Source organism: Plectropomus leopardus, chromosome 1 (assembly GCF_026936395.1).
Source record: "Plectropomus leopardus strain MGB_pleo_1.0 chromosome 1, ASM2693639v1, whole genome shotgun sequence".
Taxonomy (NCBI): Eukaryota; Metazoa; Chordata; class Actinopteri; order Perciformes; family Serranidae; genus Plectropomus; species Plectropomus leopardus.
Window position 1 is genome coordinate 12,670,279 of NC_142176.1, and position 27,624 is coordinate 12,697,902.

Consider the following 27,624-nt stretch of genomic DNA (forward strand, 5'->3'; position numbering starts at 1 on the left):
CTCCTATCATTTTGCAAAAGTGGCCCCTAAGCAAACGAGTTGAGTATCCCTGATGCAGGCTATACTGTGCTCTGTGTACGGTGTGGATGCAGTTCATTAGCTCCTGATCTCCTTCTTGATCTTAAAATGACGCCGAGTCTCACATCGTGTTCGTCATTTGTAGAAAAAACTACAGCACACTGCAGCGTGCTGCACACTGACCTCATCACAGCTCAGTGTGTTTGAAAGATGCCACCTCCTCGTTTTTCTCCTCCCTCCAGTGGCTCCCCCTCAGCCCCCAGCGGAGGACTCGGATCGATACAGACGTAGGTTCAACATGCGGATGCTCGTTCCCGGACGCCCTGTCAAGGAGACGCCAGCCACCCCACCTCCTGTGCCCACAGAGAGACCCGCATACAGGGAGAAGTTCATTCCCCCAGAGCTGAGCATGTGGGACTACTTTGTGGCCAAAGTAAGACATATAAGCTCTTCATATGTGGAAATCAACAAATGAGATCTGTGAATCACCGTCTTCAGGTTATTATAAAGTTATTCCTCCATCTCTCTCTCACTCATCGTGACTTCCTCCCTCTCAGCCTTTCCTGCCGCTGTCGGACAGCAACGCTCTGTGTGACTCAGACGAAAGTGGCGCAGAGGATGATGAAGACGATGACGACGCCTTCCTTTCTGACACACAGATAACGGAGCACTCTGACCCCAACTCCTACAGGTAGGGCTCACCCTCTTGTCGTTTTTCTGCCCACTAATGTGGAGTCTTTGCTGCTGATTTTAAACTTGCTGCATGTCTGTTTCTGCGGTTCGTAGCTGGGCTCTGATCCGCCTGGTCATGGTGAAACTGGCTCATCACAATGTCAAGAACTTCCTCCCGATCACTGGCCTCGACTTCACAGGTACACACTCACCTCTAATCCTAAACAGATCCTTAAATCTAATTCACAGTAAAATGTTTATAAGCATACACTGAAATATTTTATGTATAGATCCGCGTAAATGAACCACTCTTGTTGCTACTGCCTGTCTCAGTACATGCTGTAAATCCGTATGTGTTTGTGTCACAGACCTGCCAGTCACGTCCCCTCTCAGCAACGCTGTGTTGAAGACTTTAGAGAATTGGGAGCAGCTTCTGCTTGAGAGAATGAACAAATTCGATGGCCCGCCTCCGAACTACATCAACACTTACCCAACTGACCTCAGCGCAGGGGGGGGACCTGCCATACTCCGACACAAGGCCATGCTGGAGCCAGACAACACTCCCTTCAAGTGAGTGTTAAATGATATACAGTATGCAGAAATATAGATGCACTCTCACAAATTAGGGCCAGGTTGCAGTTTTACAACAATATACACATTTTGTTTAATGTCAGAATAAATTATGCTAATCCAAACATCACTGAACAACATGAAAGAGGAACTACCACTGCAACACTAACACAAATTAACTCATTTTCCAAAAGGACAGTGTAGCTCAGGAGCCCACCTACAGCCGATCACTTACAAAAAGGTCAGTCATATACATTGTAAAACGTCCAATAAAAGCCTAGTCCCAATTAAACGCCCAGTCCATTTTGACTAGCTGGGTGTGGCGACACATTTTGTCAAATTTTGTCACATCTGTGTCAGTTGGAGGCCTGGTGCGGTTGCTGTGCAGTCTCCTTTTATAGAGGATCTATGGATGTATAAAACCGGGTTGTGGGCTACCTGCTGGAGGTAACATTAGTTAGCTGCCTAGATCACACATACAAATACAAATATTTTAAACTTTTGTCAATATGGACATGCTAATCCACAATATAGTCATTCAGTTAATTTGACTGAAACCATGAGCTCCAAAGAAGACGGTATTACCGACAAAGTGAATGAGAGCGACTCAAAAAAAGAGATTAGTAGGAGACTAATTTTAAAAAAGGTAGAGAAAAGTGTCCAGTGAACTATATTCATTATCATCATAATATATATTTAAAATTATTTTAAATAATTATTATACTTTTTAAGATTTTTCAGATCATCTCTTGCTTTGTATTGTGTTTTGTTTATTTGTTTGTTTTCCTCTTTTTTTAGGAGGGGGGGCAAGTTTTTAGGTAATTTTCTATCAGTGTTTTTTTTTTTTGATAAATAAATAAAGCCAGTTTCCCAGATTTCAAAGGGATAAATACATAATTTGGTTGTATTTCCCATCTTTGCTGAGCAACAGTTGTGTGAAAGGAAATGAAAGCAAGAAATCTCATGTAGACACCTGTTGCTAATATAAGCCTGTTGAGGTCAATGATTTAAGCAAATAATAGTCCGGGTTAGTTGAAGTTTTACGGTAGATAATGCACCCAAGAAAAAGATCAATAAAATACAGTACATATTAATCAATCCCTCGTTGCACGTAATGATTACACACTTTTCCCGCAACACAGAACATCACAGATATGCAGAGATGCAGTCACACATGCAGATTTTATCACGTCTTTAAGTGGATCCACACATGTGTTAACCACTTGTGACTTACCAACAGGACAAAGAACCATCAGTCCTTCCCAGCCCGGCGTCTTTGGCATTTCCTGGTCAAACAGGAAGTTCTTCAGGAGACTTTAATCCGTTACATCTTTACGAAGAAAAGGAAGCAGAGTGAGGTCAGCAGCCTGCACGCATAAAAAAACTATCTGCTTGGTTTTTTAGTTCAGTGTTCATTAGCTGTGATGATTAAACCCACCTTTGTTTTTTTTTTTTTAAATAATTTGCGTTATTTCATTTTTACACCAAAATTTTTGCATTAAACTTCTTTTTTTCCACTTCCCCTAACACACATGCTGTAATGGCCCAAAAATAAGACTGTATTTAATGGAAGTTGCATTTTTAAAAGCAAGTTTGTCTCACTTTTAACTACTAGAGGTTCAAAAGTGATCCGCAAAACAAAGTTATCACTCAAGTACAATGTCAAGATTGACAGATGAAGAGACTTTGTGAAAAAAAAACAAAAAAAAGGGGCTCAAAGTAGGCAATTATAACAACATCAGGCCTATTATGAAGGTGACTGAAGAGTGATGTAAGAATATGTGTCATGCAGCTAAGACATGTAGTTTCAGGATGTCGTGACACTGCAAGTATGTGACTGAAAAAAAGATCAAATACATTTTTATAGGCAGTGTTATTTATTGAGAAACCTAAACAAGAATGTATTTTCCAGTCTTTTAGTTCATATGTGACAAGTTTTTCCTAATGGGTTCAGATTGAAGTCAGTGACATTACATGTGGGCCAGTTCAGTCTACATTTTATATTTTGCTTCAGTTATTTTTGCACAGCATGTCTTCAGTGGCCTACCCACATGCATGGAAAACAGAATCTACACACTGTGCACAAAGTTTTATACATCGCAAGACACTTAAGACTGAAGATGGTTTGATCGTTTGCCTCAGTGAATGACGACTGGTAATAGCAATATATTTCAATCTGTCACTTCATTGTAAAACACAGAAAAGTGCTCGCTGCGCATCTATCTCTGTTGTTGATATTTTTTTAGAGTCAATATCATTGCTTTGACTCCTTAGACATCTTTAGTCAAGTACGGGACAGTTTGCTGTCTTCTGTGATGTCTGGAACTATTCATTATTATGTAATCACTTTCATGAACGACTGCTACTGTAGCCAGTCCAAATTTAGACTAAAGTCCAGTCGATCGTGTTCCCAGATGCTCAGCTTCTTGTTATTACAACATTAATTTCAGTCGGCTTCAAATTAAACAGATCCACACTTCATATTTCCATTCATCCTGCCTCATAACTGTAGGTCCATGCTAATGACGTGGACTGGATTTCGTTATTTACATTGTATCACCAAATATACATCAAAGATCCTGTCAACCTTTTTACATTTTCTTTTCATTCCATGTTTTATTTTTCTGTGTTTGTGCATGTGTTTTGTGTTGTGCCGTGATGGTGTGTTCTGTTTCTGTATTGCCTCTGTGTGTGTGTGTGTGTGTGTGTTGTGTAGTCTGTAGAGAACCATATGGACCGTATAAGCCCAAACTGCATAGCAGGAGCTAGCAGTCACTATAAGGTAGTATCATTTACTGTACCAGCCCCGGGCCGTGGCTCTGTCTGTGCGTCTGCCTGTCTGCGAGAGTCACTGTAAAGCCAAGCTTGAAGGAGAGTGAGAGTGCAATAAATGAGCTGTATATGACATCCAGAGCACTGATATAGCAGCTATGTAAAGATGTAGTGGAATAACGGTGTCCTGAGGAGAAATTGAAGCCACACTCCCTCTGTGGGTGCTTTTAATCCGAGCTTCTCCGTTTGTTGTTGCGGTAGCCGGTCTGATGGTGCATGCATGTCAGTGCCTGCGAGTGTGTCCCACTGGCTAGCTCGTGGCCGCTGCACTGTGCTCATACAGCGATAACCACTCATATCAGGACAGCATCGTCATGGAAGCATAGCGACCCCCCCGCCGGTTCCCACCTAGGTTACCAGTAGAAGTGGGGAGAAAATCAACACAGCATAGTATCACGATATTCTGCGTGGCAATATTATATCAACACAATTTTCAACAATTTTTTTAACTATAACTTTAAGATTGCAAATACAAATTAAATTTATCGAAGCTGACTAGAATAATAAAATCAATTGCTTTTTCAGTCCACTAGATAATTTTGCAGCGATAAAGATTATTAAAGTGACATGGAAAGGATGAAAATCTTTATCCGATAGATAAAACAAATGTTTATGGTTTTTCTTTTGAGACCTAATTTGCAGTTGAAAAAGGTAATAAATTGCAATATATTGCAGCATATTTTATCCTAATACTCATATTGCAAACCTTTTAAAGTCACAGTAATACTGTATTGGACTTAAGTATAGTGATAATATTGCACTGTGGGACCTCTGGTTTAGAGGTCGACAGATTATCGGCCTGGCTGATTATTGGGCTAATATTTGGCATTTTGCTGATTATTTGTACAAGTGTTTTATTTTAAATATCACCTTTAAAAATTAATGAATTAAAAAGTTAAAAGAAAGTGTCAGTATGGGAGGAACTTTTACTTTGTAAAACCTTAAGAATTTATTTTTAGGTATTCATTTTTATTGAAATTTTCACTTGACGTTATAAGTTGCTGGGATCTTGCTGTATATGATGTTGAAAGTTTTTAGTTTTGATTAAACATTTGCAAAAGGCATTTAAACAAAGTTTTGTTTTGGAAATTGTTATAATCCAAATTGTAAATATTGACAGAAAGATTTTCATTTTTATTGTAAATGCATATCGGTTCCAAATATCAGTTATATGTCTCATTAACTACTACTAATTGATATCCGCCCTGAAAAACCAGTATCGGCTGAGCCCTTATCTGGTGATGTCCACCAGCAGATAACAATGTAAACTCTGTCAGCACTGTTGCAGCACAGTTAGCACAGTTAGCTGCCATCTGTGTGCAGACGGTCCGAGCACAGACTGTGAATCATAGTTTATGCTCTGAATGTTGCATACAGCTCCTTTACACTTTTAAAGAAGTATCGTGCACCAGTTGCACAGGGTTTATGGTTAAAGGTAGCACCAATCTGGGTGAAGCTCTTGATGTCTCCTCACCAGCTTGGCCTGATAGTGACTTCTCACAGTTTTTCTGCCATAAAATCTACTCAAGGCTCTCAGGCTTAGATCTAACGTCTAATTTCCCCCTCTCACTGGGACACCTAGACATCCACTCACATAACCTCACATCTGATCCCTGCCAGTAACACGTTTCCTTCTGTTTCTCACTCCTTTCTCCTGTCTAGTTTTGATTTTGATTCTGCTGGACCCAAAAACAAAATAAAAGCTCCCCTTAAGAGAGTTGGCACTTACTAACTTGCATGCTCACTGTTGGGGGGCTTGCAAATCGCAGAGGGAGTTGTCACCATGAATCCCAAATCAACAGTCAAAATTTTCAGTATTTAGTTGTGTATCTTTATCTACCTTTCTGGGAAGTGGGGAAATTTATTGGATTATACAACTTGATGGCCCTAAGCATTGTTTTGGAAGTATACATTTTTCTGCCCCACTGCTCTAAGCAAATAAACTCAACATAAACAATATTTGTAAAGGATACATTTCTAATCATTTATTTTTTTAATTTTCACTCAGTGGCCCTAGAGCCCTCTAGTGTAGCTTTAATGTGTCTTTAACCTTCATTTATCTGATTTCTTTGCTTTCCCAGGTGGAGGCAGATCTGGGCTACCCAGGAGGCAAGGCTAAAATCATTCATAAGGAGTCTGATATAATCATGGCATTTGCTATCAATAAGGTAAGTTGTGTGTGATAAAATTACTGCAAAGCACTTCATTTTATGAGTCTGTAATTTCCTATTTATTGTGTATTATTATTTATATAGCCCCTTTCATACATGAGCTTAGCTCAAAGTGAGAGAGAGAAAAACAAATACATAAAGGCTTAAAGAGAATAATAGAAATAAAGTATAGAGTAATTATAAAAATCAGAAGGTAAGATAAATCATACAAAAAACACTACAAAATTAACAGATCCAATATCAGAGACAACAGAAAAATATCAATTTTTGGCCAATAAATCGACATCATGTCACAGTTAAAAAGAACAGTGGTGTAAGGGGGTAAATCAGTCTAATACGGGTTTTGATCTAAGGGAAGGCCAGAGTAAAAAGGTGTGTTTCGAGCTGTTAATTAAAGACACTCACAGAATCTGACTGTCGAATATGCTGTGTTAGTCTGCTCCATAATTTGGGGTCATAGGCACTAAAGGCTTCTGTGAGCTCTTAGGACTGTTAATAGTCTGGAGTCTTATGACTGTGGTGCACAATATGGAGCAGAGCATGACAGACATTCTGCTGTTTGAGGGCGACGTATCATTAAGAGCTTCAAAAACCAGAGGAGAAAATCAACTTGTAATCAACTTTATAATCAGCGAGAGTGAGAGTAATATGTTCTCTTCTTCTTCTTCTTCTTTTCACTTGAGTACCGAATTCCTTAATCCTTTCCAAGAACCTTTCTCTGAATTTACAAAAACACTTCATAGCCTTTCTAGGAGATTAGAGGAAACTGCTGCCAAGTCCACCTTTCATGTCGTCTTGTCCTCCCTCCTTGTCTCTTTCTTCCCCGCTTTCCTCCTTTTTCAGGCTAACTCCAATGAGATAGTGTTGGCGTCCACTCATGATGTCCAGGAAGTGGACGTGTCTACTCTGGTGGCTGTCCAGCCCTACACCTGGATAGGGGACGACTTTGATAAGGAGTCCCGCAGGTGAGTTTTAGATTGTCTGTCCTTAAAGAAATCACGTTAATCGTGATTCCAAGTTAGTTTTATATCCACGTCAATGTTTTAGCATGACGTATATATTAAACAAACGTGCTCACTGCCAGACAAGCACTCAGAGCAAACAACAACCACAGAGAATTTTCCACAAACTGCCTGACCAAAGCTTGCTAAAAACTCATCCCCATCTTCGTGTGGTTCTGTGGTGGGAGTATTAAGCACAAAACCCCCTAGATAGTTGTCTGAAAACAATAACTGCTCCACAAAGCACTACAAAAAAAAAAACAAACCAAGCTGACACAGAAATGAGAGAAATCTCTGCAAAATGCAGATCCAGACAGTAACACTTACCCTCTGAACGCCACACGACCACGCAACATCGGGCCACACAAATGCTTACAGAGAACAACTCATGGTGCACTTCCCAAAAACCAAAAACTAGAACAAAAACAAAGACCTCAACAGCTCTGGTATCACAGCACACAACCCAAAAGTCCACACCCAGCTGGACTAATGATCTCATCAGCTGCTGCACAATCAACACCTGCAACTGTGGCACCAAGCAAAATTTAATCAGATTTACACTTTTCCTCATTTGCTTGAACATATCCGTCCATTCAGAAGATACTTTTGTAAAAACAGTTCACACGCCGCTCTAACTCACTCACAAAACATTAAAACATGCAACAAAAACAAAAATTTCAATTAATTAATGCCGTCAAATGGATTTATTCCTTTAATCATTACTCAGTCGACAACAAAATACAAAATGCAGCTATCAACATGAATCACTTCAACTTCGGTTTTGCTGTATGCCTGTGCCATTTGTCACTCAGCTTGCTCCATATTAATTGTGTTCTTTTCACTAAAGATGATTTTACTCAAGATGACACACTGCTGCACTCTGCACCTGCACTTTTTGGGGTTTTTTTTGTGTGCATTTCTTAAGAGATTAAAATACTGTAGAAAAAAAAGACAAATTCTAAGAAAGAAAGATGGTTTTCTACATTCATTTCTTAGCATTACACGATTGAAGAATTGTGGAAGTCAGTGGTGTCAGTAGTGTGTGTGTCGCATGAATGTAAAATGTGTGTGTGTGTTGTAAAGGTGCATAAACGCAAATCAAAGAGCTAATGAAACATAACCATACCAAAGAGAGGCAGGGTGATGCAGCAGCAGAGCGGAGGTTCAGCCGCAGACTGAGCTATCAGCTGCACACGTGCTGTTTTAACCCAAAGCGCTCTCAGGTGTTGTCAGTTGCTCTAACGTTCGCCTCCCTGCACAGGGAGCACACAGACAGGTGAGAGTTGACCGAGGACTCGTCACATCACACAAAGATAAAATTAGATTCACCTTAACCTGGGATGTCCCAAATTAATGCGAACAAACAGTATCAAGGCTGATCTGTGCATATTTTAATAAATCAGAAGAAATAAAGCCGATCAAATACACAGAATTATTGTATGGAACTTGGTATTCATAATATTTGCCTGGGGATCAGGCAAAAAAAAAAAAAAGGATTTTTAAATTTTTAGCCAAATCTTAACTTAAATGAGTTAATCATCACTTGGTTAATCAGTCTGTGCATTTTCTGTGGCTTTTTGCGGGTCACATTAATTTAACTAATCAGAGGATAAGGAATTCTCATTATATACTGCTGGGAAATAAATGTGAAAAAATGTGATATAATAAATAATTCTCGACCATAATGTCCCTACTGGTTTTCCATCATACTTTAATACTCTGGCCAATATGATCATGAAACAAGTTATTAATTGCATTCTTTGTGGAATTACATTATTATATTATATTTATATGGAATTATTCCTGAGTCTGTCTTCATCATCTGAATTTTACATGCGATGTGATGGCTTCTGGTTGTGTTATGTTTTGCAGCTCTGACGACATCGACCATCGCTCCTCTCATACCAACATCGCCCAGGCGAGCTCCGTCCCTTTCGCACCACCACAGATGCCGGTCTCTGCCTCTATGCCGTGGCTCGGCAGTGGGCAGACCAGCATGGGAGCCAGCGTGGTACGAGTCCATGCACTACAAACACATAAACATAAACACAGCCAGTCATATGCAGTTTTCACTTCCAGCCAGTAGGGGGAAACTGAGTTCTGCTTTTAAGCCTATGGATGACAAAGAATGTGTGTAATCACTCTCCAGTCTTTTCATTTCATCACATGCATCACATGCATTAGTAAAGTTTAGATTTATTAACCCCAAATGTAAATAGTGAGAAAAAACTTGTGAATTAAATTAAATTCTACAGTCTGTGACTCGTGCACATTTGCAAGAAGTGTTTGTATTTTTAATTCTTATCAACGTCGAGCAAAAATGAACCACGCCGACTAAACAGCCGAACTGCTGAGTCTATGGAGGCTGATACAGAGAGGGGTGTGTGTTTGCACGGCAGAGAGGGACGTACATAAACACAGATAGCAGTAGATCTCACAGTCGGCAACCCAAGGTACAAATTTGCGTCACACTTACATGCAGCCAGGGTTCTCCATGTCCCAGTCGTGTTGATAAATGCTCGGTGTGATACACTAAGACAGACAGGACAGCCGGTGTCAAACAGGTTCAGTGGTTCATTACAGGAGGGGCTTTCTGAAGTGTGCAGGGTGTCTGCTTTGTTAAGATACAGACATTTAATGGTAATACTCTGCAGAAACCACCACAGTAAGACACCATTTAATACTCCTGATTAATAAATAGGGCTGGGATGGTCAAATCACAACAGAAACATTTATACAGTTAAAAATGCAACTGGAACTTTGGCATCTAGTACTGGTGCCTTTTTCGGTACTTTATAATTTCTCTGTAATAAGAAAAATGTATATTTTGAACTGCTGCAGGGGTGAACCTGCACCTCTGTGCTTTTCTAATCACACATAGAGTTAATCTTCTGTCTCTGTCTGTCTGTCTGCTTGTGTATGTGTAAATGTGTGTAGAAAAGAATATAGATTTGTTTAAAAGTACCAAGTTTGGTGCCCATTCCCAGCATTTTAGTTTGTCATCTTGAGTGATATGACCCATTTTCAGGTTTCCCACAAACGAGGGATGGAAGTTCATTTCACCTGCAAACTGTAATTCATCCTCTTGACATCATGCATCCTAATAAAATGGATGTTTTTGTTGTTTTTCAGATCATGAAGAGGAATCTAAACAATGTGAAGAGAATGACGTCCCATCCCATATATCAGTATTGTAAGTGTCTCTTTAGCACACAGCAGGTAGATGTATCAGTATACATTTTAATTTAGACTCTTTGGTTAAATTCTCCCTTGTCCTATCTCTCTTTGTTTTTGCGTTAATGTGTGTGTGTGTGTGTGTGTGTGTGTGTGTGTCAGACATGACAGGAGCTCAGGACGGTAGTGTGAGAATGTTTGAGTGGAACAGACCTCAGCAGCTCATTTGCTTCAGACAAGCAGGCAACGCTAGAGTCACCCGGCTCTATTTCAACTCCCAGGGCAATAAGGTACACACACACACACGCCCCCCCCACACACACACACACACAGCAGCATCTGTGTGTTATCTTTTCTGTGTGATTGTTCTCATTATCATTACTCTGTGCTCTTCTTGTAGTGCGGAGTTGCCGACGGAGAGGGCTTCCTCAGTCTCTGGCAGGTCAATCAGACGTCCTCTAACCCCAAACCGTATCTGGTGAGGTCCCCTCCCACCTCCGTCACCTCCTTAATTTAATAAAACTGTCAGCTAACACAAACACGTCTCCATACAAAAAATTAAATATGAATCATAAAAATGAATATGCACTGTTTGTTTTTCTTGTGTCCTTTCAACTGACAGAGTTGGCAGTGCCACACTAAGACCTGCGGTGATTTCGCCTTCATCACGTCCTCTAGTCTCATCGCCACGGCCGGACAGTCTAATGATAACAGGTCAGCATCTGCACCGACGCACACCTCCGTTTACCCAGACTCTTCTTTCTTTGTTAGTATCAACTGACTAATCCCTGGTTTGCTTTGTCCCCAGAAATGTTTGCCTGTGGGACACTCTGATTTCACCTAGCAATACCATGGTCCACGGTAAGACATCAAAATGCTTCGACAAGCCTAATTCAATGATTCTCCCTGTACATCAAGCTCTTTTGTGATCCATTTCCGCATTTCTTCCCACCCACCCTCTCAGCGTTCCCCTGCCATGAGAACGGGGCCACTGTGCTGCAGTATGCTTCCAAACAGCAGCTGCTCATCACTGGAGGCAGAAAAGGCTTTGTGTGCGTGTTTGACATCCGCCAGAGGCAGCTGCTCCACACTTTCCAGGCCCATGACTCAGCCATCAAGGCCCTCGCACTGGATGCCTTCGAGGACTTCTTCGTCACCGGCTCTGCGGAGGGCAACATGAAGGTGACACATCGCTCCGTCGCTCACCCACTGACCTGCCAAAACACATAGGCGGTCTTACTGTGATTGAATTAATTGAATGAATTAATGTCTTATTCAGTTTTAGTTACATTTTAAGAATTATTCTGGTATTTTTGGACATCTGATAAAATCCGATTAACTGTCAACATCATAAACCATTGCTTATTCAGGGAAAAACTGAATGAGCATTCAGCTTTTGTTACAGCAATGCCCCGAATTCACATTCATACCGGCTAGAAGGATATATGACAACCGCAATAAAATGATGAAAAAGTCCTTAAAAACTAAATAACTACCTGCAATGTATGTCAAGAATAATAAACAACAATAGAAACAGTAAAAAGATAAAAATCAAATACAGAACAAATAAAAAAACTAACAAAACTGCCATGTGTGGAGGACATATAACAGCAATTAGTCCCTCAGCGGGGAAATTCACACACTACAGCAGCTCAAGAGACAAAAGCAAAGGAAGAAGTGATAAATAAATAAAAAGGAAACTAGATTTAAAAAAAACATGACAAACAATGCAAATATAAATAATTATAAAAATATAAAACAATGTAAAAGTTATCAATAAAATATACACATTTCACTTATACAGATACTGTATGTCCATGATGTGTAGCGTTGAAATATTTAAGTATAGACTGTGAATATTATTGCACAGCAAGTAGTAAATAGTATTGCGAAGTACTAAAATAACAGGAATAATAATAATAATAATAACAGCAGTTTTGGACTGTATAAATCGCGCGGTTAGGGGAAACCTTGAAAAGTCATTGAATTTAATTAAATTCTAGAGCTGAAGACATTTTTGAGAAATAAAAACACCCGAACGGTTTTGGAAAAATCAAGAAAATTTGTCACTAATACCCGTATAATAAAGTATGTATATTTTACAGGTCACACTCCAAGCTGAGCTGCAGCTTAGTCAGCTCAGGAAAATGCAGATTTCGTTATTTCTGATCTCACCTGCACACGTAGAAGGCAGGGCTTGAGAAAGACCAGGACCTGGGAGACACAAAATGTAGACGTGTGTTTAAACTTTTGACATTTCAAACATGGGACATGACATTGTATAATTATATAATGATAGATATGAAGGATGATTACACAGTTTGCAACAAGTATTTTACTGTAAATGTACTCACTTTCCTCCAGAATACCTTTGCTAGCCTCTTAATGCTCATGATAACGTGCTGGTTATGATGAGACGTTTGTCAGCTTTGAAATGAGCTGTTATTAACTGCAGGCTGTTTGATTAAAGAACATTGAGAAAGTGTCACAACACTCAAATTAAATTTGGCACTTGACAATCCCACTGGCAGGCTGTGAATAATAATAATAATAAAGACCAGTCGGCTGGTTTGACACCTGTTCCATCGTCTCTCCCTCTGCTTTCTGTCTCCAGGTGTGGAAGTTAAGCGGCCACGGGCTCATGCACTCTTTCAGCACCGAGCACGCCAAGCAGTCCATCTTCCGCAACATCGGCGCTGGCGTCATGCAGGTGGAGACGCGACCCGGCAACCGCATCTTCACCTGCGGAGCAGACGGCACCCTGAAGATGAGGGTCCTCCCTGACCGCTACAACATCCCCAGCTGCTTGGTCGACATCCTGTAACGCCTACTTCCACTTCTGAGGCTCCAAAGAGGAAAAGAGACAGAAAGAAAAAACACAAAAAGCTTACGTAACACTCGCTAGGCATTAATAGTATAACTGACGGGGGGAAGAGTTAGTCAAAAGATCACCACACTTTTGGCATCTTTCAGAGTGTGCAGTGTTCATGGGTTTACCGTCGATGTAAATCATATCCACAACGGAAAAACGGAGCTGCAAATATTTTTGTTTTCCCCAAAGGCTGAAGGCAAAGTTACAAGCAAAAGGTATCATACTTGATTTTAAAGCTAGTTTTATTGTAATTTTATTGAAGAATCTCTACTCTTAGAGTGTGTCCATAGGGAAGCTATGCATGTCCTGTTCTCGTTACGCGGTGCAATCACAGGTCTATTGATAGTGCTCTGTAAAAGTGCTCAAGCAAAAATTTAAAAAGTGTGTAACTGTCGTCATTTTGTGCCCACAGCTGAAATCTCTTAGCATCTACTGTAACCAGCACTGTGGTTTGTTATTAAGTCAGTGGTTTCCAGTGTGAATCGAGTTGTTGGAATCTGCATTTTGTTTCAATGGTTTTGCCCCCCCGCCCCCCTCCCACCTGCCTTTTGCCCGGCTTTTCTCAGCCCTCAGCCCCCATGGAAGAGGTAATGGTGCATCGCTCCTATAGTGACACCCCAAACCCAACCCTCCACCCGCCCTCACCTTCCTCTCACTGGCTGCCCGTCTCTCACTCTGGCCTCTCCGAGTGTGTGCGTTCACTCTGCTGTGTCTGCCATCCGTACGCCCGCCCGCCCCCCCGCCCTCAAATGCCTGTTTGTGCGGCCGACTCACTGCTAGAACATTCCTGTTTGGAAGATGATGTGTTTACTCCTGTGACTGTGATTTCAATGTTTCCATCTGTCTGGTCTAAACCTGAATGCCCACCCACCCAGAGCAGAAACACAAAGGTTCACTTCTGGTTTTGCACAAGATATTCTTGAATTTTTCTTTTTTAATTTAATGAATTTAATTGTATTATTTAAATTATTTATATGTTTGTTTGGTTGACCATTCCTATTTAACTTATTGCCTTTTATTTTAGGAATGTAAGAGGTTTTACTGTATCTGACTGGGAGATGTGCAACACAGTCTACTGTATGTAAGTGTGTGTTACCTCGGTAGTTGTTTTTACTGTTTCATCCATAAGGAATAGATATTTGCACTCAAATTCTGGAGACACTAAAAGTTTATTTCAAATAAATAGGATATTGAAGAATAAACTGTTATATACAAATGAATGTCTGGCTTTATTTGGCCTAGTAGTAAAAATGTTTGAAATAGTTTTAATATATAAATTATATAAATATATATATATATGAAATACCACAACAGCTTGTAAAAACATGAAAGCATTTCTTTATTTTTTGGTTTGTATCATACCAGCTGGATTAGTTGTAACTTTTGTTAAATGTATGTATGGTATTTATTAAAGAGATTTGTGTTTCTCTCCCTCTTTCTGCCCACTATGTGTACTGTATGTAGCTTAAGTGTTTTACCAATGGTCCTACTGGTGTCTGGTATGTATGTGTGTGTGCATGTAATAATGCAAAAAGAAGCCAATATCATGGGAAGACACTTACTAAGGGCACTTGAGCCTGGAGGTGTGTGAGAGAACAGGTCATGGTCAGAGTTTTACCTTTGTAAAGTGAATAAATTCTTTTTATTTCATCAGGTTGATTTGGCGCTGTTTTGTTTTTTTTTTTTTTCAATTTTCTGAAGCAACGAGGGACTGTGCCGCTGCATTACAAAGTCTATATGTACAGAATATCAGAGAAGATAACAAAATACATAAAATATAACTGTCATGCAAATACTCTAAATAAATCACTCGCAACACGGACGTACACAAAAGTTGAGTTATAAGTTAAATTTGTATAAATTATGCATTGTTTCATACAAAATGATGAAAAGTTTTCACACTGTTAGCGACTCCAAAATCTTGCATGTACATTGCAAAAAGGATAGAAATACAGCAGAATTTATTTTTTGACAATATCACAATAATTACTGACCAAAAAACTTATTTCCTTCAGTGAAACAGTGACTTTTGACAAACCGATTACTGACAGAAATGCTCTACAGGAAGATAAAGTTTAGACCGATGTGTACATTAGGCTTGGGCGGTATCTGTTTTTTCATACCTTTATACTTTAATGACATTTTGGGGGGTATACAGTATATGAGGGTATTTCTGTTCAGACAAAAAAAGAAAAAATCTGAGGTACTGGTAACTGAAGTCATTGTCTAGCGTAGAACGCTGTGTTTCTAATGTGCAATTATTGACTCTTCGGGTCTAAAACACAGAATAATGAACTGAACTGGAAATAAGCGCCTTCTTGACACAACAGTGGATAATGACAGTGAGCTGAACGGATACGATGTGTTTGATAATGAGGCTTATAAACTGCCATTATAGTTGGAAAAAGTCGTGTCAAGATGAAGATTACGGCCTGTATAAATAACGGGCGTAGCTACCATGACGTCACCCACTGGTCTGCGGACTGCCATTTTGAAGCCTAAAGCTTGACATTTCAGCTGTTGCCATCTTGTGTTTTGGAGCCAGAAATAACCATATTTGGACAAGAAGTTAGAGCTGTGGAGGAACGAGGGGCGGACCCGACTCAGGCTGTAGCGACGGCTCACAGTTAGCCCGTCACTCAAGCAGCCCCGCCCTAAAAGCACCTAACTTTGGGCCTAAATAAATTGTCCACAGGTGAGATTTATTGAAAAAAAATCAGTTTGTACAGTTTTCATGAATGTTGAAATTAGCTATCAGGTCCAAAACCATTTTTTGTACCAGGCTGTAAACATGTTAATTAAGGCTATAAATTTGGGCATTTTCACATGATGGGGATTTCAAGCCTCAAGTGGCCCTCTGATGAACTGCAGTTTTTGGCACTTCAGCGATGGCTTCGGAGGTTGCAGCGTGTTCTCATTCTGAACATTAAAAAAGTGCCACTTTGTCAGTGCTTTTTGGCTTGAGAGCCAAATGCCAAAAGGCACCTTTCACGTGCACATGGAACAACGCTGGATGGTGTCAGCTAAGAACGCGGCCAGACAAAACCGGTAGTGGTGTTATGAAGTCCACTGACGAAGTGGCAACGGTATGAGATTGGAGAATGCAGCTCAGTGGCAATACTTCCAAACAGGGGCATGCGCATTTTTCATTTTTATTGGTTCTGTAACGTTATCCCCACCACTCACAGTCGCCAGTTTTCTCAGTTCAGCTGCTTAATCCACCCGTAGAGACTGATCTCTGGTGGTGCATGTTGTGCACTACTACAAATCGCCTTAATACAGCATCTCCGTATCAGTGAAACAGAAATCGGATGGGATGTACTTTTTACAGAACTGAAAATCATCGCTTTAGGATTGCTAAATACCCCGTAGTTCCTTGATACCACCCAAGCCTGGTGTACATGTGTTTGAAAACTTAAATATGACCAGTATTCACGATTGGAGTGAAGAGTTGGTAGTCAGCAGACATTTTGCTCTCACCATGTAACAGTCATACCTGCATGTTGTCTGCCTTTTTCAGACAGTGTGTTTTTTACTCATCGGAGATGAAGTGGACCACGTAGAGCCTGACGTAGCCGTGGTCCCACACATAGAGGTGTCTGTCCTTGGGGCTGTAGGAGAGCATCGCCAGCACTCCGCCTGGAGACCTCAGGTCAAAGGTCACATTGACCGGCTTTCCCTTCAGCAGGTCAAAAGCAAAGGTGACTCTGGTGTCCTTTGTGTCGGTGACGTACAGGACACCGCAGGCGATGAAGGCGTTGCCGGCCTTGGTGCGTGGGTAGGTGGTGTTTATGTAGGACATGACGGAGAAGGTCTTCTGGTCCAGCTCGGCCACCGTGATGCTTTCGTCTATGCTGGAGGCAAAGATCAGCCACAGGCCGTTCTCATCTGCGGCCAGTTTGAAGTAGGTCTTGGAGTTGTGGAGCAGGTAGGCGAGGTTGTGGTACAAAGCGTTGTCGATAGTGAGAGTGTGAAGCCTCTTGGTGTGAAAATCAAATCTGAGAACAAATGAGCAGCAAGTTGTTAAGGGAGAGAGTGGAGGCGATTAAAAACCATAGCAAGGTTCTGGTCATCTGTCCCGTCTTTTTTTGTTTTGCAGCCAGATTTCATATAAAAAGCAAAAACAGAATACAAAGGACATGATAAACATCACAACACAGAATCAACAGAGCTAGAGCAAGGAAATGGACATTTTAACATATAAAGTACGCTACATAAGCAGCAGCAAGAGTTCAAAGTGCAAAGGAAGAGTGAGGCATAAAGCCAGGTGCTTTTTGCTAGTCAGCATGTTGACGTGAAATTACTGCTATTCTGATGATAATGTATTTTTGTCTGATTCCTTTTGTGTCCTACCGTCTCATTATATGTTTTATTTAATCTTTTTATGATCTTTGTTGATATATGTAATAGTTTGCTACTTAAATCACTCATTTAATCTGTGCTTATGTTTAAGATCTCACTCTGGTTCAGCTTCGTCTCTGATGAGAATAAATCAAAGCTTTCCTGGGTCATTAAATTAAATCCCACTGCCATAAACATCTTAAATAAATGGTAATGATCCACACATTTACATCAACACTATGCCCCTTTGCACACAGAAGCATATTGTAATTTTATTTTTTGTTTAAATTATTTGCATTAGGTATTAATTCTGTTTTTAGGAACACGAGCTGTATGTTTATTGTCTGAGTTTGTTTTGCACTGTATATTGTTTGTTGAGCCACATCTAAGACAAGTTTGTGTCACGACAGACAAAGGTTTCTAAATCTAAATCTGGTGATTTTTTTATTTTGGATTATATTTGTTATGTATGATGTCATTTTTTATCTTAGCACAATATGTCACATGAGATGTGCTATATAAATAAACTCAACTTCTAATGGGTGTCCTCAAACAACATCCAGAGGACCGCAGCTTAAATGTATCCAGGTGTGGACGGTCTAGGCAGTAAAATGCAGCATTAGTCCCTCTAAAAACCGACCTGTCTGTTATGAATGTACAAAGAGCTTGGCCTGAATCCTCTCAAAAATCTTATGTGCCATTTTGACAAGATTTCCAAGCCTATTATTATTGGACAGATTTAGATTCCCAAACCAAGCAAAACAACAAATGTAATGAAGGAAAAATCTGTCGAAGAGAGTCATCATCCCAGAAGAAATGTTCAAAGAGAAAAAAAATTTGATCTCTGATAGCTGATAACTCTGCATCACGCTGTCTATCACCTCACCTGCCGATGCTGGAAGTACCAGCGATGTGATAATAGAAAGAACCGTTGTGAACGGTGTGTCCGCAGCCTTGGAAGAACTTTCTAACATCCACAATGTCGCTGCTGCTGTTCTGGAAGGAGGCAATGCTTTTGTACTCCTTCACCACACGACCTGGAGAAAAACAAGCAAAATGTTCAATATAAGATCTTACTGTTAGAGATCCTACAGTCTAACATGGTTCTCTGCAGCCAACCTACCAGAAAAGTGTTCTGCCACCCAAATCCGCTCATCATTCAGCTGAGCGGTGTCTTTCATCCACGTGCCAAATGTGCTCTCCATCTTCGTCACATTTCTGGGGTTGATCAAAGACTTAATCAGGCACTCTGAGGGGAAACAAAACAACAAGCTGAGATGCTTCATCTCTACCACACAGCGGCACATATTGTACAGATAGACAGAGCTCTCTGAACACACACCGTTCTTCTTGGCAGGTTTCTCGTGTAGTTTCGCAGCCTCCCTTACAGAGGAGGTTTCATCATTTGGAATTGCATGTAACAGCCCTGTTGGAAACAATTTCATTTCACGTTATTCAGAGTTTGTGCAAGGTGTGTGCTTGACAAAATGATTTTACCACGAGCTCCATGTTGTAGCCGTTCTGCAGCTTTCGATCATATCTTACATTCTTCCTCAGCAAATGGAGTTGCTCAGTTTTTGTGGACATGTAGCTACAGAAACAGTAGATGTTTTAATGGAAATCTATCTTTCTTGCTTCTCATGAAAGTCCTCAGGAAAAAAGTAATACCTTCAATTTCATGACAACAACGCAACCTTCATCTCCTGAGGAAGATGATGTGGTATAATCAAAAGCTCTAGAGTGACTACATTGACATTGTGGTGAGATTGTTTTAAGAAATACTGTTTCCACAGTCAAGAATGAACTTTGAATCTAACTGCAGAGTATAGGTCAAAAAGGCCCTTTACCCAGAGTGTGAGCAGCCTGAAGGTTGGCTCTGTGGTGCCTTGTTCTGGGCGGTCCCTGAGGGCCAGGAGGTCCTGGGGGACCAGGAGGACCTGGAGGACCACGAGGACCTGAGACAACATGACAACATCTAAACCCTCTGGATGTATACAAGTAGATTTATTTTGAAGTTAGGGATGCAAAATGGTTTAAGCGTTTAGACCATCCATTGACATCACTTTTCTTATGCTGCGTGTAGGCGCCTTTCACAAGCATTTAAAAATATGCAACCTAAGAAAGATGGTTTCTTTCGAAAATATGGGAAATGGGCAACAAGCAACTGTCCAGAAAGTTGTATTAAAAAAACAAAAAGTTAAAGGGGACTAGAAAAGGACTTGAAAATTAGCTGAGGGAGATTATTAGATATTACCCAAAAAGAAAAATTATGAATTATTATATTATGAATTTAAAATGTGTCTCCTTTTTTAACTTTTCTTTTTTTGTTGCTTATTTTCAGGTAATCTTCTTGTAATCTTCTTCTTGTAACTCTTTGTTCATTTTTTGGGCCATTTCCTAATAAGTTGCTCATTGACTTCTTCCCATATTCTTGATAGAAACTAAGCTATTTTGCTCACACCACATCACGAGCGTAAAGCTCTACTTGCCCTCAATAATGACATCATTGGATGGTTGTCCCTTCTCTCCGGGCGGACCAGGCTCTCCTCGCTCTCCTTTTTCACCAGGATCTCCTTTCTCACCTGAAGAAGGACATTATGCAAATTAACACCAAGACTGCATTCATAAACTCAACACACTTGACCCGTTTGTTAAAACCATGAGCTATTCCATTGACTTGCTCGGGTGAATCATGCCGTCGTCTGTGGAGAACAGAGTGAAGTGGGAGATCAGCGGGTAGGAGTATCCGGTTCATTTAGCTGAAGCCCAAAACCACAGAGATGAATAATATTAACAGAGAATGTGAAAGAAAGCAGCTGTTTCAACCTCTTCAGTCATCCACTAGGAATACAATCTGACATCATTTTGGATAAATCAGGAAGCTGAGTGTGTTGGTTTTTGTTCTGAGTGTGTCTTTTTGTGTGTGTATGATTTTAAGTGTGTTCTTCATGGTATTTTTAACCCCCGGTTATACTCAACCCTTTGACTGTTACATTGTACTCGTATTTCTTCACTAAAATGGCCAGCATTGCCCGAGGCCTTAATAAAAAAAAAAAGAGGATGGTGAGTAAAAACCGAATAGAGCCTCAATTTTTCCTTACCTTTTTTTCCTCTTTTCCCATCAGCCCCGGGCTGTCCATTCAGTCCTGGGATGCCATCAGTCCCATTGTGGCCGGGTATACCGTCCACACCGGGCAAACCTACAGAAACACAAAAAAGTCCTCACCATGGACTGAATGGAAAACATATTCAGCAAAGATATGGGTCACTAAATCACAAAGGACACACACATTATCACTGGGTTTTAAATTTGGATCTACATCGAAGGGTTCACTTACCAGGCGGTCCTGGTGGTCCTGCAACAGAAGGTTTGAGAACGTTAGAAAGTAAGTGGTGGTATTTTGGACATCAGTTAATAGCAGAGGCCAGGTTTCAGGGGCGTGCACATTTATTTGTACCCCACAATAAAACACAAAAGTAGACTTTTCTTTGACAAAATTAAAGACATTTTCACCACAAATCAATGCAAAAAAGGCACCGATTGGTGCTTTAAAATTCACCGATGTGCAGGAAATTAAACCAAAATTTCCTGGCAAAGGTGCTCCAAACCCCCTAGTTTCATATGTGCCCCCCACCCCTAAATGTTGAAACCAAACTTAAACCTTGGTAAGGAGTTTTAAAGTGTATACCATACCAGCGATGCAGACTCCCTTGGTGCTGTTGCAAATGTCAATCAACAATTTTATCTGAAGAGAAAAAGAAATACAAAAATATTATTTAAATATTGCACAATTCAATTAATGTTAGCTACAGGGCCGGATTAACCAACTTTACTCCTATGGGGTGCTGTAGCAAAACTTAGCTGCCCCCAATTGACCTCCAGTATCACCAGAGGTGAAAAATGTAATAATGTGTTTTTATTACAACCTTGCAACAATATGCACCCATTAAAATACTCCATTGCAACTAAACTGTTACTTAAAGTTCATTTAAATCAGCAAAATATTTAATATAAAAAAAAAATACTCATGCAGCAGGATTCCCATGGTGTTTTATTATGTAATATTTTTATAGGATTAATATAACTGATGCTTAACATGTAAGACGCTGTAATGTTATAGGTGGTCAAGCTACTTTATATGCTGTTAGGCAGTTTAATGTATTACAATGCACACAGATATATACTGTATATATATTTTATTATATTTCATTAACTGATGTTTTTTAAATGTAAAATCCTGATCTACAAAGTAGCTTTAGCCAAATATGAAGTAAAACACTGAAATGTAGTTAAATAGCTGGATACAGTAGCAGAGTATGGAAATATTTAAGTACACAAGTACAATACAAGTACTTGAGTGCCTCAAGATTACGTCATAATGCAGGTGTTGCCTTAAAGACCCTTTTACTTCAGTTTATATCATGCCAGTGGTGCAAACTGCATTACCAACAAATTGGCAATTAATCAAATTACCAAAATCTAGGTCAAGAACCTGCAGACCCCCTGATGGTCACAAGCCCCAGGAAAACCAGGGACCATTTCAACCAGGTTTTTAGTCAGCACTGACAAAATAATGACTGTGAACAGTATTTATAAACCTATTTCCCTGCGCTCCCTCATTTTTTTCTCTTCCCACCAGCAGGTATCTCATCTCACCGGCACCATGGAGTAAGTCATCATCATCATCATGTCATCCTGCACGTGTGCTTTGTGGTAACTCTGTCTGTGGCGGTGCTTGTGCTTCATCTCATCCTTCATCTTCTTCTCTGCTTCCTCTCCCACCTCCTGGCTGGCCTCCTGCTGATGGACCTCCAGTCCGTCCTCCTGCTGAAGCTCCTGCTTTAACTCCTTCTCCAGTTCCTCACTTCTCTTATTCCTGGAGTACTGGTACTGGTATTGAGGCTGGTCCCCTACTCTCGCCCTCAACCCCGCCGCTCCTCTCGGCACCTCCTGGAGGAACTCCACCACCGAGCTCTGCTCCACCTCCGTCAGCTTCGCCCCTGTCTGCTCCAGCAGGACGCGTTGTTGATTCTGCTGGACCAAGAGCACGAGGAGACCCACAGAGTTCATCAGCGCCACGACACATGTCCCATACAGCACCATCCGCTGAGGGAGAGTCATGCTGGGGGTCGGGATCCACATGGTTACCACTTCACCTCCTCTTTTCTGACGGTCACCCACCAACTTCAGCATTCACAAAAGGAATACAGTCCCAGTAAAGCAGAGAATTCAAAAGGAAAAAATCAAACAGGGCAGAGAAAGTCCAAGAGGACGCCACCAAAAATCAAACTAAAGTGGAACGAATCCGACAGGAAGGAAGTCCGTTGAAACTCAAGGTGCCGTCGAAAATTGCTTGAAAGCTCAAAATTGTCAGTTTCAGTGTCTGTGCTCCAACCGGGTGGTCTATCTGAAGGCAGACTGGTAAATACAGCGCTTGTTGTGTTGTGCGCCAAGTGGAGAAGGGGTTGTGTATATGTGTGTGTGTGTGTGTGTGTGCGCACATGCAAACCAGTAATGTAGGAGTGGGCATTACACAATCTTCTGGGCTTGTCTGGGAAGAAACCCCCGCCTGTTCAGTCACCTGATTTATATTCAGCTCAACCCATTCTAATGCACCGCCGTGGGCAGACTGACATCACACACACACGCACACAAACACACACACAAACACACACACAAGCATACACATATTTATGATGTACTCATAAAAGTACTCACGTGCATAACACATGAAAGCATGTATTACACCAGACAAACTGACTTGATGTTTACATAGTTTTACATTTTTTTCTTTGTTGTATAACAAAGCCAATCATGAATGAAAAGCAAATACGTGGCATCAAAATGCATTAACATCACTATACTTTCCATTGAGTTGGTTCATGTCCTCTCCTCCACAACTCCTGTGTCCTCCCTTCATTTCTCCCCCGGCGTTCGCCCTTGTCACATCCTCACATAACTGCAACAATGACCCATTTCCATTGCTTTGATTTGGGCCAGAAAAGTGACATTTCACCATGAGAATGACAAGAAGAAAAAAAAACTCAAGGCATTAGAAGAATTCTTCGCTGTGAACGGGAGCTGGTACTGCCTGTTCTGACTGAAGTGTAGGTGCCGTAATAACTTCAATAACAATACACATTATTTCTCATTAACTAATCATAATAATTGGCTTCACTGGTGATATGGAGTGGTGCTGGATTCATGTAGCTGACCTACATGCTCTTGCAGCCATGTTACGCCCTATATAACTTTTATGCTCACACACATTCTTTTACTTCTATCTTTGTGAGGACCCAAATGACATAATTCATTCCCTAGCCCCTTACCCTAACTTTAACCATCACAACAGAAGCTTAATCTGCAAACAGGCCTTTCAAGAGGTGAAGACGGGCCAAAAATGTCCTTACTCTATTGCTAAAATAAGTCTTTTGGTCCCCGCTATGTAGTGTGACCAAATACACACACACACACTCGCACACACACACAAGCAGCGGTAGAAAGAGAGAGAGAAAGTAGACATTACTGTTAGATTGAGGTCCTGTGCTGTGTTGACCGGAGCTGCAGTGTGTGGGCTCCTGCCTGAGGCTGTAGGTTACTGACAGCCAGTTGTTGGACAGCTTGAATCGCTCCAGCAGATGTGTAGATGTGTACGCACATACGGTCTTAAGAGGTCGTTCCTTTGTTGTCTCTCATTCACTGTGCTCTGAGCTTGACCAGATGAGACTGGGAACAAGAAAAGCAGAGGAAAAGCAACCATTTGTTACATGTCTACAGAGAAAGATTGCACCTCAAGGATCTTAAAGATGATTTTTTTATGTTTGCAAAGCTGCTGAATGAAAGTGAGGATCCATTAAAATGAACCCTGTAGTGACTATAGCATATCAGCATTCCCACAAAATCTTCTCCTCTTCTGGTCTCTAGTCTTATTGACCTCTCCTGGCTCTTTTTTCTCCGTCCCGAGGAGCAGCTGCTGTGAGAGTGGTCTTATCTTTCTTATTAACGCCGAGCTGAGAGATCCATGTCCGTGCTGCTGCTGCAAGTCAAGGACAGCCAGATGGACAGACATGTATTCCTACAAACTTTATCCTCCCACCCACCTCTTGTCTCTGTCCAAGAGGTTTTTTTTATTTTTCACAGTTATCTATTAGGTTTAAATCATTATTTGAAGCCAAAATTCAGCAAAGTCATTGAAAGTAAAAGAACAGAATAAATTGCATAAAACTATTAAAATGGCACACAAAAGAAAATCAATTAAAAAAGTGAATAAAATAGTTTACAAAGTAACAAAATTACATTTATTGAGCATCCAAAAATACAGCCAGAATTTGAATTAAACGCAAAAAGAAACATACTATTGCGTTCAGTCTACGATTTTCAAGTCAACTATGTTATGTAAGTGAAATTTATTACGTAAGTGTAGTGATGGGACGCTCTCTATAGCACTGACCGGCAGTGTCTTGTGAGAGGTTGGTTAGCTCATCTTCTGTTTTCCTGAGTTGGGAAGGTTTCTTTTTATATGTGATAGTTTACAGATTACTAATTACCCTGTTGAAACGTAAAGAATAATGTAACTAATTTAATTATTTCAAAGTATTGCAGCTGATTACATTTGATTACTTTTCTAAACTGAGCAATAATGCTGAAAAATGTCTGAAAATAGGACAGAAAGGACAGTTGACCCTAACCATCCAACTCACAAAACTCCTCCGGGTCACAGGATCTGATGGGTCAAACATTTTAGTGTTGCACCCGGCATGGCAACAAAATGCAAATCAACAATATATTATATTCTACATGTAAACTTTATTATCTAAAAGAATATATTTGGATGTAACCCCCTTCACCAACATTTGATTACGAAATGAAGTCATTGTAACTAAAGTTCAGGAAGAAGACCACCTATTAATTCAACCACGTGTGCCTCATGAATTAAACCACATGCTTAACCCTTTTTCTCCTGCTTATCTCAGTTTTCATCCAGGCAAAAGTATCCAAACAAAAAGCCAAACAACAGTCAGACATAGTCTCAAAAAACACTCCAACTCGAAGGTGAAACATATTAGGGCGGGGTGAGTAATCACACAGAGAAGGATTACTTGCCATGAGGTGGGAACTGAAATTAGACTAAACAATGGTTACCAGAATAAAACAGGAAACGCAGTGATGACAAATAAACATGAAATCAGGGAGCTTGACGGCACAACACCCCAGGGGGACGACACAGTTTAGAGTTCATCAAGACGTGTCCCTCAACCTGAGTCTTGACCCCAGCCTCACCACGACTCTTTGGACCCCGTGCATCAACCCATGCACTCAACCCTTTTTCTATCCTCACCCCCATCATCCCATGATACGTGTCTAACACGTAAATCCTCCACAAAACGATCCCCTTTAAATCCCAATCCTCGACCTCCAACAATCCATCGAACTCAACGGTCTCCCTATAATCCCACATCCTCCAGCCATCCACATTAAGCTACTTTTATATCGTACATGTGATCTTTGTTAGTATTTTTCTCAGTAACAACTAATTTCATAATAAATAATTACAATTATTTTGTAATTTAATTACACATAACACTGCTGTTGCCATCACTGCAATACCTGTTTAATTGTAAATTACTAGATCTATTTCTTAAAGGTTGTTCATGCAGGTCACATATAATAAAATGTATGGTCTGAGTTTATTCATTATAGGAAAACAAAAACAAAAAAAAAACATCATGTGCTTTATGGACAGTTAAAGGGACCCTACATGTCTCTGCAATAGTGCACTTAATAGATCACTTTTATCTACTTATTTGTTTTTTACTGTTTTCTTCTTTTCAGGGGAAATGTAATTTCATTTTTCGTTACGTATGGAGATGCAATGACAAAGGAAATGTGAATCTGAATATTTGCTCACTTTTGCTGCATGTCATGTCCTAAAAGAAGAGTTAATAAATTCTGTTCAGACATCATACATGTGCTGACATTTATGGACTTTCCATCAGCTCTCTATCAATCTTGTTTGTCCACTTCTGAACAAACTCCCTACACATGTGGCGGAGACAAAGATGTGGTTGACCACAACACAGAGCACAGAGACAAGGTTACATTAACTTCTGTTTTCGGGAGAAATGGGGGGGTTGTTCCCGCTTAATCATGCAGAACAATCTAGGTCCGAGCGATCTAACAGGGCATCGTTATCAAGGCAGGGCCTCAGCACACAGTCGGTCATTTGAACTATGCGCATTCTTGGACTCGAATGTGGGCGTTGAGTGAATTCACAAAGTCCTTTATACAGAATGAGCAAATGGAACGAGGACGGAGACAAAGCCAGACAGTAAAGAAATACAATAAAAATTCCCCCTGCTTAAAATTAAAGCGCACACTTTGGTATTTTTCATCCTGGACCCTATATTCGCATGTTTTTGTTGTTTGAAATTCAAAGGTTTGTGATAATTTTGCCATGTGTAGAGCCAGCATAATTTCAAATCTAATTGTTCAAATAAAGGGTTTCTCTCAACCAAACAGGAGTAAGTGATTGTTGGAACAGTGGAAAGGCGAATTTTATTTTGTGTCTTTGAATAATGAGTGTTTTATGATGATAAAATTACGATTTATTTATTTGGAGTCTGGTGGGTTTGATGATGGCTATTTCAGGATTTTTTCTAGTAAAGAATAAAGAATCTTAAAGTTTATCTCTGTGGGGGATCCTTTTTATAACAGTCCGAGCCTGTCGATGCATAATTGCCCTGATCTGCCCTATCTCTCAATAGAAGAGCTGATAAAAAATTATTTTATTGACAAACAGCAATTATGAGACTATACATTTACACACTTAAGAATATATGAAATCGATTTTTACAAGTTAGAACAAAAAACAAAGATATGGTAAGATAAGGTTTGATGAAACCATAAATAATCAAAATTATTATAATAAGTCGTTCTGTCAACATGGTAGATAAGAATTTATAACTGCTGAGA

At 40.2% G+C, this 27,624-nt stretch overlaps 2 protein-coding genes across 12 annotated transcripts in view; one reads left to right on the forward strand and one right to left on the reverse strand.

Moving 5' to 3' along the window:
- Positions 1 to 14,964, forward strand: part of dmxl2 (Dmx-like 2) — a 53,561-nt gene extending 38,597 nt beyond the window's left edge. For 8 of the 9 annotated variants that reach the window (XM_088075626.1, XM_042492138.2, XM_088075602.1 and 5 more), the window contains 16 exons: positions 261 to 451; positions 576 to 709; positions 805 to 890; positions 1,059 to 1,260; positions 2,501 to 2,618; positions 3,977 to 4,042; positions 6,174 to 6,260; positions 7,107 to 7,228; positions 9,137 to 9,275; positions 10,397 to 10,457; positions 10,601 to 10,728; positions 10,839 to 10,916; positions 11,061 to 11,152; positions 11,247 to 11,299; positions 11,403 to 11,620; positions 13,053 to 14,964. In XM_088075626.1, coding sequence (XP_087931752.1) covers positions 261 to 451; positions 576 to 709; positions 805 to 890; positions 1,059 to 1,260; positions 2,501 to 2,618; positions 3,977 to 4,042; positions 6,174 to 6,260; positions 7,107 to 7,228; positions 9,137 to 9,275; positions 10,397 to 10,457; positions 10,601 to 10,728; positions 10,839 to 10,916; positions 11,061 to 11,152; positions 11,247 to 11,299; positions 11,403 to 11,620; positions 13,053 to 13,262 — 1,985 coding nt within the window. In that variant the 3' untranslated portion in view covers positions 13,263 to 14,964. The remainder of the gene's footprint in view (positions 1 to 260; positions 452 to 575; positions 710 to 804; positions 891 to 1,058; positions 1,261 to 2,500; positions 2,619 to 3,976; positions 4,043 to 6,173; positions 6,261 to 7,106; positions 7,229 to 9,136; positions 9,276 to 10,396; positions 10,458 to 10,600; positions 10,729 to 10,838; positions 10,917 to 11,060; positions 11,153 to 11,246; positions 11,300 to 11,402; positions 11,621 to 13,052) is intronic. The other variant, XM_088075596.1, reaches the window with a different exon arrangement.
- Positions 14,965 to 15,033: 69 nt separating this feature from the next.
- Positions 15,034 to 27,624, reverse strand: part of gldn (gliomedin) — a 49,859-nt gene continuing 37,268 nt past the window's right edge. For 2 of the 3 annotated variants that reach the window (XM_088075637.1, XM_088075642.1), the window contains 11 exons: positions 24,179 to 24,378; positions 22,309 to 23,636; positions 21,346 to 21,397; positions 20,990 to 21,007; positions 20,753 to 20,851; positions 20,141 to 20,233; positions 19,499 to 19,606; positions 18,994 to 19,077; positions 18,775 to 18,900; positions 18,538 to 18,688; positions 15,034 to 17,308 (listed from right to left, as the gene is read on the reverse strand). In XM_088075637.1, coding sequence (XP_087931763.1) covers positions 16,843 to 17,308; positions 18,538 to 18,688; positions 18,775 to 18,900; positions 18,994 to 19,077; positions 19,499 to 19,606; positions 20,141 to 20,233; positions 20,753 to 20,851; positions 20,990 to 21,007; positions 21,346 to 21,397; positions 22,309 to 22,845 — 1,734 coding nt within the window. In that variant the 5' untranslated portion in view covers positions 22,846 to 23,636; positions 24,179 to 24,378 and the 3' untranslated portion in view covers positions 15,034 to 16,842. Of the gene's footprint in view, positions 17,309 to 18,537; positions 18,689 to 18,774; positions 18,901 to 18,993; positions 19,078 to 19,498; positions 19,607 to 20,140; positions 20,234 to 20,752; positions 20,852 to 20,989; positions 21,008 to 21,345; positions 21,398 to 22,308; positions 24,062 to 24,178; positions 24,379 to 27,624 lie in introns of those variants that run through there. The other variant, XM_042489061.2, reaches the window with a different exon arrangement.